The sequence below is a fragment of the Schistocerca nitens genome, chromosome 2 (assembly GCF_023898315.1).
Source record: "Schistocerca nitens isolate TAMUIC-IGC-003100 chromosome 2, iqSchNite1.1, whole genome shotgun sequence".
NCBI lineage: Eukaryota > Metazoa > Arthropoda > Insecta > Orthoptera > Acrididae > Schistocerca > Schistocerca nitens.
In genome coordinates, this window is record NC_064615.1 from 1,002,039,664 (window position 1) to 1,002,051,789 (window position 12,126).

A 12,126-nucleotide genomic window follows, 5' to 3' on the forward strand; every position below is an offset into this window, starting at 1 on the left:
ATTTGTAAACTGTCTCAATGTCTCTTTGCCCATGACAAACTGGTACACAGTATAACACAAAATTCCCTGCCTAAAAATCATGAAAAAATAACTGAGTCAGTCAAATACTAAAAATGAACAAAGGAGACCAGTGACTAAATTACATGCTTACCAATGTATGGAAATTACTTCCATGCCTCATTTCTATCATAGCAGATGATCCATAACAGTTGCTGAGTTGCCAGCACTGAATAGCACGTTCTCCATGCATATTTCCACACCATGCAGCAGTGAAAGTCCTACACCCTCCACTCTAGCAACTGTCAGCAACAAAAATTAAACTGGGCAAACAGTACAGATACTGCCAAATTTGAACATGCAAACTGGGGAGGGAGAGCACACAAACTAATCAGTTTAACATTTGTTTAATGGATTTGAACTGGAACTTAAAAAAATCGATGTACTGTGCGAGAAAGTGTGGTAACAAGGATGTACTGTGCGAGAAAGTGTGGTAACAAGGATGTACTGTGCGAGAAAGTGTGGTAACAAGGATGTACTGTGCGAGAAAGTGTGGTAACAAGGATGTACTGTGCGAGAAAGTGTGGTAACAAGATGTACTAAAGAGATTCCACTGTATGTAAAGACATGTGTTTAGCTTTATTACCAGAAATCTGAGTTCTTGACTAGTTCACCTCACATTTTCACAAAATACTCTAATAAACATTCAGATGGATGTAGCCAATTATTTTAAACAACAATGCACAGATTTTCTGTTAAAACCAACTGCTGGAAAGGAACTGCTATGCTGTGATGTGGAAAAGTGACTTTTTTTTTTTTTGCAGTCAGTTTAAACTGTGATAACAGGGCATTTAAATCCTTCCTTACACAGTACAGTATTGTAAACAAAAATTGTATACAAAGCTGTTTGCTGTTTTATTCTGCAGTGGTTAGTGGTTTTAACAGAAAACAGGAAAGTTATATTCCTGGTGTATCAACTTGTGGTTAGAATACTACTACGGAATCGGAATTGTATGAAATTCTGCTTCTCCCCAATTGCAGATTAAAACTACAAAATATTGTTATTGAAACTATTATCCTCACAGGTCCGGCAGCAGGAGAGGTCTTTCACATCATATACCAATGATCAGAACTGATTAATCCATTTATTTTAAGCACTCAAATTCCCAATCAAGGTTTTGTAGGTAATAACAATAAACTATGGTTAAAGGTCAGAGAAAAGGGGAGAAAGGGCGGACAGTGACTGGAGGAGATGGAGGGAGGAGGAGACGTATTGGGAGAGGGGGGGGTGAGGAAAGAGGAGACGGAGAGATAGGGATGTACATCTTGTGCCCATACATATTATAATTTTAAAAAAAAACTGCAAAGTATTGGCCGTTTCACTAATATTTTATATTGGCTATGAGTTTACAATTGGGATTCATGTTAGTACAACATGCAGATGCAGTTTATAATGGCTGCTTCTTTCTGCTATTCTACTTCATGACTGTATACATAAAGATGCTTCAAAACATGGATCAGTGTTACCCCTAAATATTGGTGAGTTAAGTATTCATGTGGTCTCTCTTTGACGGGGGTCCTGGGTTCGATTACCAGCTGGGTTTGCGATTTTCTCTGACTGTGTGTGTGTGTGTGTGTGTGTGTGTGTGTGTGTGTGTGTGTGTGTGTGTGTTCTCATCATTTCATCATTATTCGTAACAGTGGATAGATTGGATTGTGAAAAAATTGGATATTTGTACCGGCACGGATAACCACGCAGTTGAGTGTCCCACAAACCAATCATCCATCATAATCTCATTATCGATAAATTTTCTTGCAGGGACCTAATTACATTGAAGACTCATTTACCAACTATGAGCAGAAGTAGTTGTATTCAGACAAATTGTCACAGTAGTCTTTTACTGTGGTATTTGTGCATCATATGGCCCATGATAGAGGAGAACCCATAGCAGCAGCAGTAGTATTATAGCAGAGTTTGGGACACTTGTTGTGGACTGTTCTTACTGCAGTAACTAATAAGAACTGTTAATGGTAGATTGCTAATGTTATGAAGCACATTTGCACTACTCAGTTTGTCAGTAGGACATTAAACCCTAATCTTCCTTCCTTCCAATCAATTCATATACTGAAGCCAATAATCAAAATAACTTATGAAAATGCTACTAACAAAAGCAAAAGCATTCACTGCAGCAATGCATTTATACTTTTAAGCTGCTCATCTGCCCCTTAGATTTAATGTGCTTTTATAGATCTTATTGATTGTGATGGAATATGTAATGAGCAGATCTGCAGCTGAATTATAAAATTAACCACAGGTGTCTTTAGAAATGAAATAAAAATCATTCTGCTTCCCCAATCCAAGCTTTGAAAATGTCATTGCATTTACATGAAAATTTTGTTTGTGTTAGAAGCATCCTGATAAGTCATACTTTAACTTCAATTTGTTTCAATTGTAGGTGTGTTGTTACATGGCCCTCCTGGCTGTGGGAAGACATTGATTGCTAAAGCCACTGCCCGTGAAGCTGGCACTCGCTTCATAAATCTGGATGTTTCAATACTCACTGACAAATGGTATGGAGAAAGTCAGAAACTTGCAGCTGCTGTATTTACACTTGCTGTAAAGTTACAACCATGTATCATATTTATTGATGAAATTGGTAGGTTTTGAACTAAGTTAGAATTTAATGAGTTATAATTAAATTTGTGTAAAGTTACCTTGAACAATTCTTATATGGATATTTCGAACATATTGAGTTTTCTTTCCCAGATTCATTTCTGAGAAGTCGTAACACCAATGACCATGAAGCTACAGCCATGATGAAAGCGCAGTTTATGTCCTTATGGGATGGCCTCATAACAAATCCAGACTGCACAGTTATTGTAATGGGAGCCACAAATAGGCCTGAAGATTTAGATAGAGCTATTCTGCGTAGAATGCCAGCAACGTTTCATATTGGGCAGCCTGTAAGTGAATGAAATTTTTTACATTTTATAAATTATGTTACCAGGTAGTTACTGTGATATTGTTGGATCAGAATTGCTTAGTGTGTTGATCAGCAGTCTTCAGGCAGTACAGTTTTTTGTGGTGGTGGTGGTGGTGGTGGTGGTGGTGGTGGTGGTCGTATTCAGCCAAGAGACTGGTTTGGTGCTGCTCTCCATGCTACTCTAATCTGTGCAAGTGTCTTTATCTCCAAGTAACTACTGCAGCATATGTCCTAGTGTATTCATCTCTTGGTCTCCCTGTAAGATTTTTATCCTGCACGCTTTCCTCCAGTACTAAATTAGAATCCCTTGATGCCTCAGAATGTGTCCTACCAACCGATCCCTTCGTCTAGTAAAGTTCTGCCACAAATTCCTCTTCTCCCCAATTCTGTTAAGTACCTCCTCATTAGTTATATGATCTACCCATCTTATCTTCAGCCTTCTGTAGCACCACATATCGAAAGCTTCTATTCTCTTCTTGTCTAAGCTATTTATCATGTCGAAATTCCATACATGGCAACACTCCATACGAATACTTTCAGAAAAGGCTTCCTGACACTCAATCTCTACTCGATGTTAACAAATCTCTTCAGAAATGCCTTCCTTGCCATTGCCAGTCTACATTTTATATCCTCTCTACTTCGACCATCATCAGTTATTTTGCTCCCCAAATAGCAAAACTCATCTACTACTGTAAAGTGCCTCATTTCCAAATCTAATTCTGTGAGTGTCACTTGATTTAATTCAGCTACATTCCATTATCCTGATTCTGCCTTTGATGATGATCATCTGAACAATGTCATCAGCAAACCTCAAAGGCTTTCTTCTCTGTGGATTTTAATTTCTACTCCAAATTTTTTTCTTTGTTTCCTTTAGTGCTTGCTCAATATAGAGATTGAAAAACATCAAGGACAGGCTACAACCCTGTCTCACTCCCTTCTCAACCACTGCTTCCCTTGTATGCCCCTCAACTCTTTATTACTGCCATATAGTTTCTGTACAAATTGTAAATAGCCTTTTGCTCATTGCATTTTACTGCTGCAGGCTTCTACCAGTTTTTCCATTTGTCTGTAAATAATTCATGTTAACATTTTGCAAATCTGTCCTATTGAACTGATAGATCGGTTTTTTCACAGCTTTTGGTTATCATTTTCTGAGATAGTCACTGTTATCCGGTGCTCACCTTAGAAATTCTGTCATATTGTTTTGGTAACCATGCCTGTTCATGAGAGTAATGCTAAAATTGAATTTAAGATGCCCACAAGATGTCAAATGGATTCTGTACAAAGGTTTTATGTGATATCAACATGTCATTTCTTTGTAAACTCTAATGTTAATTATTTTCTGCCACATAATATGGCACAGACATTCTGTATTGCGTAGTAGTAACAGAATTTTGAAATAGCTATCAGGCGACAAATATTCTTTCAGATGATGACTCTTGTGTGCTCTGCATTTTTTGGGAGAATGCACAAAATGGTTATTACATAAAATTCAAGCTTAGATTCTTAACTGCAAAAAATTTCTATTAATTATAAAGGCAGTTAATGGCTTGTCATAGATAATGTGGCACTGACAATTTGTATCTGATAACACGTTAAACTGTAAATGGAAGGGGATCACTGCTGTCAGCTGCAGTGGGACGTTAAGTGGAATCGGCGGCGACGAGTGAAAATGTGTACTGGACTGGAATCTTGGCCCAGTACATGTTTTTGCTAATCACCACCGATTCCGCTTAATGTCCCGCTGCAGCGGGCAGCAGTTATCCCCCTTCCATTTACGTATAGTGTTTCACAATGGTGGAATCCGTGTATTGTCTGTTCTTTCAAGGGAACACACTACGCACTTCTATAAAACTTTAAATTATGTTTCTGCAATCAAGGAAAGCAGTAGTAATTATTTGTTAATCGGTACCTTCTTAGACTGTTTTATATTGTTGCATTTGGCACTGAGATTCACTTTATCTGTACCCAACTTTCTTAAGTGGTCTTGCGTGTGTTCGTCTATCTGTGGACCAGGTGTCATGTTTTTAGACTGATTCATGCATTACATGGAATGAAATGATTGGTTTCTGTTGTTATTGGTTGAAGGATATTAAATGTAACTGCGTGAGTAATATTTCAAACAAAACAAAACACATCTGTGCTCTTGGTGTTAATAAAGATGCTTCTCTTTTTTCCATAATTCTCTTTAATTTTTTTTTTTTTTTTTTTTTTTTTTTTTTTTTTTTTTTTTGGTGGGAATAATGTTCCTTATTCTTGTTACTTCTGTACATGCAGGTTATCCCCCAATTGTTGGATCATAGCCCTTTTGCAAATATATCTCATTTTTTAAGTGTCTGTGTCCTTTCTGTGTACTTAATTTTTCTACATTTTTATATTTTCTTCTTTCATCAATCAAATTTAATACCTTATCCAAGGATTTTTACTGGGACTTGTCTTTTGGCCTATTTGATCCTTTGCTGTCTTCACTATTTCATTGTTCAAATCTCTGCTGCATTTGTTTTGCGCTTTATTCCTGTTCCCTTTTTGTCACCTAACGGTCCCTTTGAAAATCTTAGCATCCTTTGTTTCTGGTTCTTTGTATTGATCAAGATCTAGATCAATACTCCACAATCCACCTTACGATGCATGGTGGAGGTACCCCATACTGCTACTAGTCATTTCCTTTCCTGTTCCACTCGCAAATCCCCCCAGGGGGCTCAACACTTTTTGGTGAGTTTGTGTTTGGCTACCATGAGACCCCAGCCCTTGCAGCATCTTTCCCTTCTGTGCTACATGGCCATCCTCTTGATATTATTTTTCTCTTCCCTTGGGGAATATGTCTGGGAGGTTGTTGGAAACGTGTTCTGCATATTCAGTCACCGATATCACAGCAGTCTCTCCACTGTTTTTCGTTCCTTTTTTCTTCTTTCGTTCCTTTTTTCTTCTTTCGTTCCTTTTTTCTTCTTTCGTTCCTTTTTTCTTCTTTCGTTCCTTTTTTCTTCTTTCGTTCCTTTTTTCTTCTTTCGTTCCTTTTTTCTTCTTTCGTTCCTTTTTTCTTCTTTCGTTCCTTTTTTCTTCTTTCGTTCCTTTTTTCTTCTTTCGTTCCTTTTTTCTTCTTTCGTTCCTTTTTTCTTCTTTCGTTCCTTTTTTCTTCTTTCGTTCCTTTTTTCTTCTTTCGTTCCTTTTTTCTTCTTTCGTTCCTTTTTTCTTCTTTCGTTCCTTTTTTCTTCTTTCGTTCCTTTTTTCTTCTTTCGTTCTTTCTCCTGCCCTTCCTCCACTTTGGCATTCAAGGTTCCTCTTCTTCTTCTTCTTCTTCTTCTTCTTCTTCTTCTTCTTCTTCTTCTTCTTCCTTGTTTGCTCCTGAAGGCCAGCTCATGGCATCTTGACACTTGGCAGGTGACTGGGTAATGCGTAATTCGCAGCCCTGGGTTGACAGGTAAGGTTTGCACGTACCCACTGGTAAAGGCCAGGCCAAGGGAGGTGTGGTTGCCTGAGCTGTTACCTTCATAAATTCTTGATTGGTCCCTCTGTCAGGTGTTTGAGAGGTGTGACCTGACATGTGAACAGTCACTCAAAGTAAGCCCCCGTCTGAGAGGCTCCCAGATGGAAGGAGTGTGACATCGGACACACTGGCAATCATTGGGGTTTTCTCACGATGAGTCAATGTAAATGTCTACGAAACATAAATGGAATGAGGCAAAAGATTCAAAGACCCTTATGTGAAGCCCTGCTCTCGTTTACAAAATGGCACTTTGCTTTTGGAGAACACTTCTTCCATCGCCCCTAGAGATTGTCCTGTGTATCTCGATGAGTGGGCTGTCCAGGAGGTACAGGTGAAGGACAAGGTGCCTTACCCAGTCACTCGCATGTTCTTAGTTTGAAGCTCACTTTGCATTCTACCATCCGGCACTTAAACAGTACTACCGAGAGAGGTGGCACAGTGGTTAGACACTGGACTCGCATTCGGGAGGACGATGGTTCAATCCCGCGTCTGGCTATCCTGATTTAGGTTTTCCGTGATTTCCCTACATCACTCCAGGCAAATGCTGGGATGGTTCCTCTGAAAGGGCACGGCCGACTTCCTTCCCCATCCTTCCCTTATCCGATAAGACCGATGACCTCGCTGTCTGGTCTTCCCCAAACTTACAGTACTCCCATAAGGGGCCCAGCATTTGTTTCTGAGTATGGTCTTGGTGACCCTGGGGTTCCTGAGCTGGGGACTGGGAAGTGCTGCCAGGCCTGTCACCATAAGCTCTGGGCATGCTTCAGTGACCATCGTGCAGCACAGCAGTGGAATATTGTGTGTTTTGGAGACTGGGGGTCTTGGCTTCACTGCCTGGACTACAAGGAAGGTACACATCTCTAAAAAAAATCTCAACCTCAAAGTGTGCTATGTGCTTATCAGGTGAATGCTGTTGAGGTAGAACAGTCTCTAGTGGGCAACCTCTGGGGCACCTGCCACTCCCCAGTTGTATAAGGCTTGCTCAGGAATACAGGGCTCTGCCTAGGTTGATAGTTGTTTCGTCAGCATCTCGAGCTCGGTTGGTCAGTCCTCCTGAAAAGAAGTCTTAGAATCATAGTAATAGGGCATTAGTGCACCATAACACTTTTGGACTCAATCGAACACGGGAACCTTCGAGAAGGTATCCCCTTTCTATATTCACAAGGTATTGCCAAGTCTCTAAAAAGTGTCAGATGAGTACGTAATGAACACTTCTAGTAGAAACTACTAATTCAAGCCAAATATCTAAGCTCGTGGGATGTAAGACCTTAGGTGACTACCTGGTAGAGTTTTGAGTTGCATAACATCCTTAACTCTAGTAAGGGTGTGGTTACCTGCTCCATTCTAATAGAGGTGGATCTCACGGAGTTTCACAAAGAATGGAAAAATATTGGTGTCATGGACTCCATGAAGATTTAAAACAAATGTCAATAGATGTGGACGAATGGCGGATAGCAGCAATGGACAGAATACAGTGGAGGAGGAAACTTGTAGATGCGTGCGGTCCACTGGGCCTGATCACGTAGTAGTAGTAGTAGTAGTAATGGAAGTGCAGACCTATATGAAGAGTGTCAATGGCAAATTTGAAAAATCGGCAACATTTATTCTAATGTTTAGTTCTACAGAATTACCTGAACATATACTGGCAGGCTGTATCCATCTTAGGGTTCACCCGTTTGTTTCTAATCGAATGGTATGCTACAAATGTCAGATTTGGCCATACCACTATGGGGTGTAATGGGAGGGCTACGTGTGGCAATTATGGAGGCTCAGCTCATAAGTAAGGCAGTTCTTGTACACTTCCTTCTAAATGTGTAAACTGCTCTGGGGATCACCCAGTGTGGAGCAGTCTGTATGAGGTTTACAACGAGAAAAGGAAAATAAAGTTGCAAGTAAAGAGGTGCCTACCCTATGGCGAAGCTAAAAAGCTTTAAACGCCATGCAGCTGCCGGTTTTTGCCACTTCTTTTGCATCAGCCCTTAAGACGCCAATCACTAAGTGTGATGCCTCCACACACTCAGGCCACAGATTAAAGTACAAGCACATACACTTGTCAGTGTACCTGCGAAGGAAGCATTCCGCTTGAATCTGAAGTCATACGGAAGCTGTCAGCAATGGGCTTACCACCTAAGCCACATACCATTACCCAACATCAGAAGCCAACTACACTGTCCCCACAACACAGGCAACCATCTCCTGTCATCAGAGCCGGCCGAAGTGGCCGTGCGGTTAAAGGCGCTGCAGTCTGGAACCGCAAGACCGCTACGGTCGCAGGTTCGAATCCTGCCTCGGGCATGGATGTTTGTGATGTCCTTAGGTTAGTTAGGTTTAACTAGTTCTAAGTTCTAGGGGACTAATGACCTCAGCAGTTGAGTCCCATAGTGCTCAGAGCCATTTTTCCTGTCATCAGTAAAGGAAAAAATCCTTCGAAAATGAGTTCAAAGTCCAAGAAAGCAGTAGTTAAACCTTCGGATCGACGACACACTCCCTCTCTGAAGGGACAATGGTCTTAAGGATATGGACTTCCAATCGGAGGAACCAGAGAATGGGAACCGGCTAGTGTTCCCCCTGCCCTCCATGGTAAACCACTGCTGCCAAGGGAGAAAGAAAATAATAAAGACTGCTAAACGATGGCTTCTACAGGAGAAACTGTTCTGCATCTGCTTACAAAAAATGCATCTTAGTCACTGACACCTGCACTGTGGGGTTACCATCCATACAGGAAGGTCAGTACTACTGGAGACAGGGGTCAAGGTGGAATGGCTGTTTTCATCAATGACTGATGTCATTCATCTCCTGTCCCTCTTACCACGACCACGCAATCAATTGCCATGAAAGTTCTCGCACCCTTTAATATAACAGTATGTTCTTTGTACCTTCCCCCTAATGATGCTCTGAATGCAGATGCACTGGCAGAACTCTTCCGGGCACTCCCATGCCCATTCCTCCTTGTGGGGGACTTAAGTGCACACAATGTGCTGTGGGGCTCTGCTACCACTTGCTCCATGGGTCGGGTGATCGACTCGTTCGTTTTGAGAATATTTGCCTTCTGAATATGGATCAGATGACACTTCTGCACATTTACAGGGTCTTTCTCAGCCATTGACATGTTTTTGTCTCCCAGCTATTGCAGACTCAGTTCAGTGGGAAGTAGCTACAGGTTTGCATTCTGGTGATCACTTCCCAGTGTGGATCAGTCTGCTGACTAGGGCGGTGGCTGGCAGGAAACCACGCAGAGGGATGATACCAAAAAGCACATTGGTTGCAGTACAGTCAACAGGCTGTTTTTGAACAAAATGATGATATACAGTAGGTGGTGGCCTGTGTCAGTTGTGAGATCAAACGGGCTGCCGCAGAGTCCATCCCCCAATCTCAGATGATGGCCTGTACCTTGGTGGAATGACGAGTGTCGATTGGCAATCAGGGCCAGATGAACTGCTCTGTGGAACTTCAAACACTATCTGGCTGCAGAAAATCGTCATGCCTTCAGATCTGTCAGAGTGCATGCGAGCAGAGTGATAAAAGAATGGAAGAGGGAATTAAAGACTTCCATTAATTGGTCCACTTCCACTGCGCAAGTTTGGGAATTAGTGAGATGGATTTCAGGCAAGGGTAGTACACATCCCCTTACAGCCTTGTCAAGTAATGGGCTCTTTGTGGAAGTGTCGGAGGACATGGCTCAGGTTTTAGCTGAACAGTTCTTTACTGTTACAGCATCCAGACAAGCTCCTGCTTTTCAGGTTTTCTGTCGGACTGCAGAGATTAGGAAGCTCAATTTCTTCTCGCATAATGAAGTAGTCTGCAAACTTCAGTTCTCCATGTGGGAACTGAAATTGGCTTTGTCTGCAGCCGGAGACATTGGTTCAGGACCTGATGAGATCCATTATGCTATGCGTTGTCACCCGTGCCCTGAGGAAAAAGGACAGCTCATTTCTTGTTTCAGTTGGATCTGGTTTGATGAACAGTACACCCACGACTTAGAAGGAAGCAATATCGATTCCATTCTGGAAACTAAGCAAGGAATGTAGCAGCCCTAACAGTTACTGGAGTGTAGCCCTTACCAGTTGAATGGGTAAGACTCTTGACCGTATGGTTAACAGCTGCTTCATGTGGCTGCTTGAATCCCAAGGTCACCTCAGCCACTCCCACTGCAGTTTCAGGCATTACCATTCCACCCTTGACAGCAGTCCTACTTACACCATAACCATTTGGTTCGTGGATTTTTGATCTAGAAACAGCACATAACACTTACTAGTTTATTTTTGTAATTTCTTGCGTGTTCGAGTGCTTACTAGGTAGAACCTTTTATTTCAATAACAGTGTAGTGTACAGTACCGCCATTGCTATCGACCGTTGTATCGACTCTCGTATCGTGCAGGCTTGTATGTTTGGTTAGAGCAGCTCAGTCAGTGTCAGTTAGACCGTCAGCGAGAGCGCATCGCTAGCTCCTGCTACTACTAAGGCGAGTACACCGTTTGCTTCTTACATATTTTACAAACAGCAGCGACTTATTTTCAGTTATCTGTGTAATTACTAGTTTATTTTTGTAATTTCTTGCGTGTTCGAGTGCTTACTAGGTAGAACCTTTTATTTCAATAACAGTGTAGTGTACAGTACCGCCATTGCTATCGACCGTTGTATCGACTCTCGTATCGTGCAGGCTTGTATGTTTGGTTAGAGCAGCTCAGTCAGTGTCAGTTAGACCGTCAGCGAGAGCGCATCGCTAGCTCCTGCTACTACTAAGGCGAGTACACCGTTTGCTTCTTACATATTTTACAAACAGCAGCGACTTATTTTCAGTTATCTGTGTAATTACTAGTTTATTTTTGTAATTTCTTGCGTGTTCGAGTGCTTACTAGGTAGAACCTTTTATTTCAATAACAGTGTAGTGTACAGTACCGCCATTGCTATCGACCGTTGTATCGACTCTCGTATCGTGCAGGCTTGTATGTTTGGTTAGAGCAGCTCAGTCAGTGTCAGTTAGACCGTCAGCGAGAGCGCATCGCTAGCTCCTGCTACTACTAAGGCGAGTACACCGTTTGCTTCTTACATATTTTACAAACAGCAGCGACTTATTTTCAGTTATCTGTGTAATTACTAGTTTATTTTTGTAATTTCTTGCGTGTTCGAGTGCTTACTAGGTAGAACCTTTTATTTCAATAACAGTGTTTTTGTACTTATTTGCTGCGCTTAGCTTTTAAATAGTTTTTCTGGGAAAACCTAGCGTAGTTTTCGCGTCTCGTATTTCAGTGAGTGTGTGTTGATTATCAGAGTAGCTCATCAGAAGATTATCTTGGGAATTTGTCACCGTATAGAGTAGGGTAAACATAGTCATGTGTAGGGACTGTGGTTGTTGTGAGCGGACGCAAGGAGAATTGGCCACTCTTCGGGGACAGGTGGAGGCTTTGTCTGTTAGGCTCATCGAGCTCGAGGCGCAGGCGTCGGCTCGTAGTGGCGTTGGGGCAACTGTGGTGAGACCTATGCCTACTTCGGTGGCCTTGGAATCACATGGAACCCCTGATGTCGCTGCGTCTTCCGGCAGTGAGCATCTTACCGGTCAGCCATCACTCCAGGGTGAATGGCGGACAGTGGTGGGCTCGCGCGTGCCTGGCCGAAAGGCGAAGGTGGGATCTGGCCGCGTGGCAGCTGCCTTACCCCTTT

The 12,126-nt window shown here is 41.9% G+C and overlaps 1 protein-coding gene across 1 annotated transcript in view; it reads left to right on the top strand.

The window, feature by feature from the left end:
- Positions 1–12,126, top strand: part of LOC126237330 (outer mitochondrial transmembrane helix translocase) — a 125,442-nt gene that overhangs the window by 74,302 nt on the left and 39,014 nt on the right. The window contains exons 4-5 of the mRNA XM_049947301.1: positions 2,454–2,654; positions 2,765–2,961. Coding sequence (XP_049803258.1) covers positions 2,454–2,654; positions 2,765–2,961 — 398 coding nt within the window. The remainder of the gene's footprint in view (positions 1–2,453; positions 2,655–2,764; positions 2,962–12,126) is intronic.